The following is a 10260-nucleotide window of genomic DNA, read 5'->3' as shown; positions in this document are numbered from 1 at the left end:
CCCGTTTCCACACAAACTAAAATTTGGCTTGGTTTTAATGGTTTATGATACTAACCGATAGTAAACCAGTTCGTATCGATTGATATTGGTATAATCCGACCCAAACGAAGATCCAACTAAGGTTCGATTTAAACCCAACCCGAACTCGTTTTAAAAAACCCCAAAATCGATTTTATCTCTTAGAACCCTAAATTCAAAAAATTCTGAGCAAAGATTCTGAGCAGAGACATAGACAAACCTAAAAAGTATGAGTAATGAATCTGGAAATTCGAGTGGAGTCTCTAGCGCTCGAGCAAGAGGTCGCGTTGTTGGTGTGCCGAAGAGATGCTGGTGTGGAGAATTAGTTATCCCCTTGATGTCGAAGTCAACCGCAAATCCTAACAGGAGATACTTTCGGTGTGCTTTTGCGGTGGAGAAAAAGGTTAGTTTCTTTCCCTAGTTTCTTTGTATAAATGTCATTGTTCAAAATGTGAGATTGAATCGAATTGAATTTGGTATGTTCTGTAGCTGAGTAATGATAATCCCGCTTACAAATGGGTTGATGAGGCATTGTTGGATGAGGTTGAAGCATTGTCATTTAGGATAGGGAGACTTGAACAAACATTTCTTTCTGAGCATGTGGAAGAAGAGAGGAAGAAATTTGAAGTGTTTGAATTGAAGTTAGAGACCGATATTTGTGCAAGAATGGAAGATGCTATGAGTGAAGCCAAATGCAATCTTTGTCTTGTCATATCGATTCTGTTGGATGTTCAGACCTGTTTTCAGAGCATAGTCGAGCACTGCTTCCTTAAACGCAATTCAACATATGAACACTTGCCTAACATACAACTCCCCATTGCCTCTCCTAATATTATTGCGCCTGTAGATAGTCCTTTGAATTTATTTTCCCTCTTCATCTTCATTATCTTCAATTTCTGGATACAAGTTATGCTTCACTGGATGTTCATCAACAAAGTCCATGGCTTCTTTTTCAATGTTGTAGTCGTTACTCTCTCTTCGATCTTCACCATCAGAGTCAAAATCAGGAGAATCGGGAGTCCCCGGGTCGAACTCTGGTACATCATTCCTCTCAACATTCACATCAGTCCATGACTCCATTGTCGACTTCTACAAAACATCGAGACACAAAATCAAAACCACAGAGATACAGAGAGACAATGCAATAACGACACAAAGAAAGAGAGAAAGAGAGAGAGAGAGAGAGAGAGAGAGAGAGAGAGAGAGAGAGAGAGAGAGAGAGAGAGAGAGAGAGAGAGAGAGAGAGAGAGAGAATTATCAAAATTACCTGTCTGGAGCCAAGCAGAGGAAACGTTCTTCGTGAGAGAGACAAGGGAATTTCGCGAGAGAGACGTTCTTTAATCGGATCTTCGATCGGGTATATTAGACCCAATTGAATTAGGTTCATTTAATCCAGTTTATTTTCTCTAATATGGTCGTAATCGGGTTATTTATGGTTTAGTTAAGTCAGTCATTGGTTAAGTTTAGGTTTAGGTAATACTAACCAACTTTAAACCGCTATTAATTGGTATCAGTCCGTCCTTCAAAGTTTGCGTGGAAACGGGTTTCGAACTATTATCGTGTGTGGAAATTGGTTGTGATAGTTATAATGTGTGCAATTAGGACGAGGTTGAGAGATTTTGTGTACATTTGTTACTATATCAAAGTTCTGGCGTGAAAATACGTCGTCTTCCCAATACTATACTACAATTAAACCAGCACATGTACTATAGCGATAATGATATATAACATTCTTGTATTTATCTACTTAGCACCTACTCCTTAGCTAGTTAGGATATTCTCTTGTATATACACTTTCTCCTATGTAACTCAATAATATACACAGTTCATAATCATACTCACATTCATTATACATAAACTCTCCGTGCAATGAAATTGCTAGGGAATCTATTATTAATATAAAAAAATCATCTAGGAAGTGTCTGCTGTGAAAAGAAACAGATAATAATGTGGCAACCGGACATATCAACTCAGATATTCCCACTAATAATCTGATGCAAGCCAAACCCAAATGAAAAAATGTCTGAAAACTTTTCAGGAGTCAGTTGTTTCTATATATACACGGGAACATATATGTATGACTGTATCTTTTGAAACACACATATAATTGAATAATTATGATTCTCCAAAATTTGGATTTCCATTTAGTGAAAAGATTAATTATAATCTTCATGAGTATGTTTATGTCCACAAAAAAAAAAAAATTACTTAACCAAGTGGTGGTAGTCTATTCGCAATTTTTTGGGGTTTGGTGTGTACCCATGGGTTCGATTCTTTCTGGGAACTAAATTATCACTACTTGGTCAATCTGGGTTTGAGTTTCGGTCCAAGTGGTTTATATGGTGGACCGTAACAGATGATCGGTCAAACCCCTGGAATTAGTCGGAAAGTATTCCAAACTCAGGTTAAACAGTAGGTGCGTTTCTCCCGGAACCGACCGGATCAGCACATATGACTTATCAATAAAAACAAAAAAGATTACTTGTAATCAATAGTAGAAGAAATTTGGATTGTTCAAAAAAAAAAAATAGAACGAGAGGGTAAAATAAATAAATGAGAAAGCAGCAAGCACTAAGAAGAAATCGAGGAAAGGTGATGAGTTAATAGAGCATCTTTATTGGGGGGGGGGGGGGGGTAGGGCTGGACATTTAATCCGTTAAATTTGATCAAATCCGTTATTCATTTCGATTCGATCCAAAAAATTCGGATATTCGTAAGGTTTCGGAGCAAACAAATATTAAAAATCAATATCCGTTAAAAACAAATCAAATCACAAATACTAAAGTTTAAGAAGGGAATATCTGATCCGCTTTGAACATATATAAATATATGTATATTGATTAAATGTATGAGTTTAGATAACTGTTATTTTAACATATGCTTTAATAAATTTTAATCATATTATTACTTATAAAAGTATCAAATAAAAAAAAGAATTTTTTTTTTATGATCTCTATAACTTTTTCTTAAGTATGTATTTCTTAAAACTAATTTTTAAATTTACAATCATATAGTTTCACTGCTTCTTTTATTTCTTATTTTATATATCATGTAAAAATGTTTTAAAAACAAACTTATCTCATTTTTTTAGATTATTTCTGTTAAGTAAAATGGATGGATATATCCGTAAGTATTCGTAAATATCTGCAAATATCTACATATTTTCCGGATAACCATTTTTCCTGATATCCATATTTTTTCGAAACAAGGCAAATAAAAATAGTTGATATCCATAACATACTAAGTAAATCACAAATACTTTCAAAAATTTGGATATTTGATATGTTCCCAGCCTTAATCGTGAGTATCCAATTATTAAAAATAAATAAAAAGATTAAAGGGAAAAGAGAGAGAACGTGAGAAAGTTCTTCAAAGTGGAAGATTTAGAACTTCATACTAACCCACCATTCAAATGTCAATTTTTTATTGGTTTGATTTTTTATATTAAATTGTTTTTTTTGTTATTTTAGGAAACCCATGTTGGTTGATACCGTTGGTAATGCTCTTAAAACCTTCAAAAAGGGAACAACACTCTTGCCAAGGCCAACGTCTCAGCCATCCATACTCCCTTGTATTTCTTTTTCTTTTTGTATCCATACTCTCTGTATTCTCTTATTCTTAATTATTAGTTATTACTTTTGATAAAAAAAAAGTTATTAGTTATTATTATATTACTTCTATGCCATATTGATTTTCATTGATTTGGTTGAACATCTTTACTTCAAAATCCTCAAATTCAAGGTTGTGTAGTAAAGGTTTCTAATACTCACCACACGCAAAATAAGATACCAAAATTGTATTCTTGTAAAATTTGTATCCGATTTTTTAGCAGATAAATTAAAATATATCAAATAGTAGCTGAAAAATACAACAAATTAAATTGATTTCTTTTCTACGCATATTTAACTTGTCTGAATTGTTTTAGGACAATTCTCTCAAATAGTCATTTTTAAGTTTTTGTCACAAAAATAGCCCCCAAAAAATAAAATGATAAAAAATACCCTTTTTTATTTTCAATTTTTTTATATTTATTTTTTATTTTTAAAAATTTGAACCCATCCCTAAAACCAAACCCTTTAACTCTAAACCCTAAGTCTTAGATTAGTTAACCCGAAGGGTATAAATGCATATTTACCCTTCAATAAAACTTCTTTTGTCATTTTTCTCCTTGGAAGTCTATTTTTGTAAAAATAAATTAAAAAATGCTATCTAAGGAAATTTCTCATTGTTTTATACAGCAATAACATTATGATTATATATACACATAACCGGTCCATTGCTAAAGGTGGTAAGCTTTAGATGACACAATATATATAAATTCTAAAAGGCGTAAATTTTAGAAACTTAATCATTGTTTAGTGGTTTTATTATTGTACATCATTTGGAGGTTCAAATATATAAAAACGTATATAGGTTAAAGAGGAAATTTTTATTTACCACAAATTTTATACCATTTTCAAATTTATATTGAAATAATGACTTCATAAATATCCTAAATTTGTAAAGAAAATGAGTAAATTAATCCTTTAAAATCATTTATAAATATTAAATAATCATTTATATACCCAATTTCGCCTTTTAAATACTAAACTCTAACCAATAATCATTAAACCTTCAACTCAAATGTTATAATGTTTTTAATTGCTTTTTATTCTTTATACAAAATATCTAAAAATTATAAAATATTTTTAAATATCATGAAAGTTGGTAACAATAGTCTTTTATTTCCTTTTTCAAAAAATGTTGTTTTTAAGATTTTTATTTTATAAAGAGTATGGTCGTTTTGTATGTGTAATTCAAAATTATGCAAAAATATCCAATTGTTTACCTCAAAAGATTATTCTATGATTTAAACAAGAGGTGATATGAGAAACAAATTGAAATAAAATACCTAACAGAAAACAACTCTCTATGAAATGATCTTGTATTCTAACTGAAAATTCATCAATTCTGAGATCGAGGTATAAAATTCATCAATTCTGAGATCGAGGTATTTAGAGAATCTTGAAAGAGTGAAATCTTCTTTATAGCGCTGATATCTCTTTCAACTTTGTAGAAAAGTTTAGCTATGCATGGGGTTCCTTAATCATTGTGATCAAATTCTTATAATATGTTCCTAAATTCTGACAGATGGAATGACGTAACGTATTTTTTATTGTCCATCCAAGTCTATAGCTCCGAGTGTAGAGAGGATTTTCTACTTCTTTACCCATAAGTTGTGTTTGTCCACAATTACTAAATTACGATGAAGGAGTCCAAAAACGATCCACCAAATATAATATGTAAACATACGCCTTATGAATCAATAATACCTAGTTATTTTGCATCTATAATAGCTGTTGCATTTGCCAAACACTAAAATTGGCAATCTTTTCATGCATGTCTCACCAGCTCTAATGACTCTTTGTCGATTCTTATAAATAATTTAACTTTCCAGAATTTTTATAGATACTAGATTATTCACGATTATCTAGGGATAAAGATATATATCCACTTCTGGATTTTTAATACTATTTTTTCTCCAGAAAAGATAGTGTAAACACTGGAGACCGGAAATATATTTGGATTGGAAGGTGTGGTCGATGAACCATGCATGTAATACAAACGAACAATCAAAGATAGCATGAGTGACATACTCATTTGATTCCCTACATCTATGACTATGATTATTACATCACATATGATGATGTGTCAGATTTCTTGTTACAACTACGTATCATGTTACTAGATGCCATATAAGATGGAGCATCTTATGAGGAGCATTAATATTCCAAGTGAAGGTTTTGAAACTTAGTAATACTCATTTTTAAATAAACAACCTCAGTTTCATGTTCTAAGATATTTCTAGCAATACTGTGTCCCAACTTAACAGTATAGTCTCCAACAATAAGAATATTGATGTGTAATTCAACGTATGGGTAAACTAAGAATTAGCAGTATGTTATCTGGAACAACAAAAATTTTAAGCATCTTGAAATTCCATTCCTTTGAATCGTCTAATGAAATCGCTAAATGACATTCTAGGATGAACTACCGGAGCACTAAAGAGGGTAGACCTCACATATGTTTTTATTTAACTATAATTTAAATATATTAAATTATTAACTAATGATAAAATTATTATTAATTTTTTTAAAATATGAAGAATTATAAAATTAATCTCCCATAAGGTGAAATTTCATAAACCACATCTATCCGAGAGAGGTGATTAAACCAAATCTAATACTCTATTTGCAGTTTGAAATTTGAAAATTAAACCTTTTATTTTATATTTTGAAAATAACATCTTATTAGATGTGAAAAGACAGTTTTATCCACTTAAATATTTTAGTAAATAAATTTAAATTCGAAACTAATAATAATATTATAATTATTTATATTTAAGATAAATATATTTTTGAGATGAATGTGTTATTTTACTATTTGAAATTTTAAAATAACAAGGTTTTTTCTTAGAATTGGTTTTAAAAATAGCAATGATAAAATGAAAGAAAAAAATCATGATGTGTTTGTACCTTTATTAAGAAGTTTATATGTATAAAATTTAATTTTTTAACCTTATATAAACAAAGTTGCAGAACAACCCCAATACCCCATACAAAAGTAATCTTTTCATTTTCTATCAGGTAACCTTTAAATCCAAATTTATTATGAAAAGTTTTGTTATCTTCGTAATTTTGTTTCTCTGATTTTTTTAAAACTTCTTTCTCTGAATTATGAAGAGATATCATGTCGGCATGAATAGAAGATGAGAATTTAGGAAATTGAGTTACACTTAATTGATGAAAAATAACAAACTTGTGAATGAAAGGAAGAAGAAACTACTAAACAAGGCGATAACGCAGGAGAAGCTTGTTTTCTTTTCTTGTTTTTAATAAAACTGTAAGATATATTTTAACAAGGATATGGTGCAGATATTACACCCAAAAAAATATTTTGTGGATATTATTAAGATTTTGATTTGAAAAAATCTATTTTTGTTGAATTATTGTTTAATATTAAATAATTATAAATGAAAATTATGATAGTAATTTTTAATATCTAAACTGGAAAATTTAGTCAATTCACGTATAAGAAGTGTAGTTTTCAAAAAATATAAAAAATGGTATAGTTTTCAAATTTAAATCTCATATAAGTGTATTTCTCTAAATGTTTTTGCTTTTCCAGGGCCTTAGACCGGCAGATTTTTTTTATTTTCTTTATCAATTGCCACAAACATCACATATCTCTACTGGTGTTCATATATTTCATCCAATTTATCATTTGGTGAAATATCAGCTCAATTTCTCAATATGCTCGTATGACATTTATTTAATTAAACGTTTTCATATGTACACATTTTGTTCCTCGGAACCTAGAATATCATGAATCAAATTCCCATATACTTTTAACGAGAAAAAAATTCTGAGATACTCATCCTCTAAATTCTATTTTATTTTGATTTATTTTTAATTTGAAATCTGATTAAAAATCCAATATACCCTAAATAAATCCACTTATTTACATGCTATGTCATTAGACCTAATTTTTCTTCTTTTCTCTACAGATCTAGATCTCTCTTTCATTCTTCATCTTATTTCTTTCTCTCTTCTCTTTTTTTTTCTCTTCTCTTTCATTCTTCAATCCAAATCCCTTGTTCTTCGAAATTTCCTTTCCTTTTTTTATGAATTCTCTGTTTCTCCTTCTCTTTCAGTCTGTTTTTTCTTGTTCTTCAACAAATATATTCTTCTTCGATTATCTTCTACTCTTTTATGAATTCTTGGTTCTTCTTCTTTGATTTCTTCTTCTATTTCGATTTGTTTTCTTCTCTTTTTATGTTTTGTTGGTCTTTTTCGCGATGTAGGATTCTCCTATGATTTCCTCCTCTTCTTATTTGATTTTCACTCTTAGATCTGGAATGTTACGGGATATATGAAAACTGTAAAAATAAAATTTCAATCCAAAAACAAAGTTTTACCAAGTTACACAATCGTTCAAGTACAACTTTGTAAAACTGTAGAACTTGGTTAAACTATATACAAAGTTTTACAAAGTTGTACCTCGACAATGGTACAACTTAGTAAAAATTTGTGTCTAGTTTTACCAAGATGTACAATTGTTTAAGTACAACTTGGTAAAACCGCAGAACTTGTAAATTGTAAAACTTTGTAAAACTGTAAAACTTGGTAAAATTTACAATTTGGTAAAACTGTAAAACTAGGTGAAACTTGACCTCAATTATTGAGATCTAAAATTTTTAATTTTTAAATTTGATTTGGAAGGAAAGATAAGGGCAAAATACAAATTGTTTTATTTTATTAAAAATAAGAGTACATCAGAATAAGTAAGAGTGATTTGCTGGTAGAGGTTTTTTGGCTCATTAGGAGCATTTGAGATTATTCCTCGAATATCATGTTATAAGATATGCAACCATTCATGTGACTTGTAAGAGAAAAATTGGATAATTTCTCAATTTATATGTATCACATTTATGCAGAAACTTATGCTATTCTTTTTTGGTACCGATCCAATTTCGTCGGATTTCCCGTTTGAACTTGTTGGTAGAGTTCATGTTTATACTATTATATAATTTCAAAGAGATAAACACTAAGTTATGACAGTCTATGTGAAAATTTACAAAAATAATTCAGTAATAATTGGATACCATTTTTGTTCCAATTATATCCCTTATATATTAAAAAGAAACATTACAACCTTTGAACCATGACACATGTCATCACGAGAATAAATTTCAAAATCTTTTAAAAAATAAGTTGGTTCATCTAAACATATAGTATACTTTTCAGTAACCCTAATCATATAATTAATTATTAATATAAAAATATTTTTCATTATTTCCTTAAATAGAACATATTACCTAACCTGATCGAAATATATATGATAATTAATGATTTTAAATAATTAATATTTGATAATAATTTATACACTCTCTATCATTTTTTTTATATTAATATTACTAAAATAAATTAGACAACCAAATTAACCAAATAATAAAAATTTCAATTTTTCTATATGTGTAATTTTTGAATTTTAAAAAATAAATATAAATTAATAAAAAAAATTAAAAATCTCATTTTGAAAATTTATGATCAATGGTTTAATTTTTATTTATAACAAGATACAAATGTTCATAAAATTATATGAGTAAGATTTCTTATTTAATAAATATTAGATAAAAAACAAGGTGTTCAAAAAAGATAAATATATGTGTATATATATATATTAATATCGTTTAAATTATATTATATATTAAATAAGATGCATAAATATTTAAATTTCAAAATTTTTAATGAACAAATACAAAGAATTTAATATTTTAGTTTCAAAATTTTCATTGAATTTTTAAAAATGATCATAAATTAATTAAAATATTAAAAGTTCCATATTGAAAATTTTGTTATCAATGCTTCAATTTTTTTTTATAAAAATACAAATGATCATAAAACCATGTGAATAGAAAAAAATTATTTAATAAATATTCATATTACAAATATATACTATACTTCGATGTTCATATCATTTGAATTTAATTATAAATAATATGAAAGATAAAAAATATTATTTAGATTTATTTACCATAAATAGTTGTAAATAGTCACTAACCTCTCACTAGTTTAATATAAGTAAAAAATGCAAATAAATAATAAAACATAAAATTGTATGTATATAAAACATTCATCACGCGCATTGGATCTTAATCTAGTCTTTCATAAAGCCGTGTGCTTGTAGTGTAACTGAAAAGGCATTTGCCTTTAGGCCTGCTAACGATTATAAACTTTTGAGCGACCATATGATTCTTAATCACTCATGGTATAATGCTTTTAGTGTCTTTGTAGATGTGTCTTCACGTGAGTTCGATCTTCTCCTTACTAGTACTAGAGGCTTTTCCCGGGCTACGCCCGGGGTATTCGTATAAGTTTTAATTAAATTAAAAAAATTACAATAACATTTGAATATAAATTGTTATATATACTACAATCGATTTTAAACTATTAAATTGGTAAGAAATTTAAATTCGTTTGAATTTATTGATTGCATTGTGTCTAAAATATTTCATATAATTTAACTCACAATTTGTTATTAAAGGAAATCATATATAGAATGATCAGTAAGATGTGTCAAAGTTAAATAAACCTTGTTATACTTTAAAATACATTTATCTTATTAATTTAGGTTTTGTATAAAACAATTGTAAATTTAAAACCGATTTAAACTTTGTTTTAACTTTAGAATTATTGAGTT

The 10260-nt window shown here is 28.3% G+C and overlaps 1 protein-coding gene across 1 annotated transcript; it reads left to right on the top strand.

Annotated features, from left to right (window-relative positions):
- Positions 1-247: 247 nt before the first annotated feature.
- On the top strand, positions 248-772 carry LOC106362948 (uncharacterized protein At4g04775-like). The gene is made up of 3 exons (XM_048757322.1): positions 248-421; positions 508-659; positions 754-772. The coding sequence occupies exons 1-3, from the start codon at positions 248-250 to the stop codon at positions 770-772; spliced, it is 345 nt and encodes a 114-aa protein (XP_048613279.1).
- Positions 773-10260: the final 9488 nt, after the last annotated feature.

This window comes from Brassica napus, chromosome C5 (assembly GCF_020379485.1).
Source record: "Brassica napus cultivar Da-Ae chromosome C5, Da-Ae, whole genome shotgun sequence".
Taxonomy (NCBI): domain Eukaryota; kingdom Viridiplantae; phylum Streptophyta; class Magnoliopsida; order Brassicales; family Brassicaceae; genus Brassica; species Brassica napus.
This window is presented reverse-complemented; position numbering and strand designations above follow the sequence as displayed.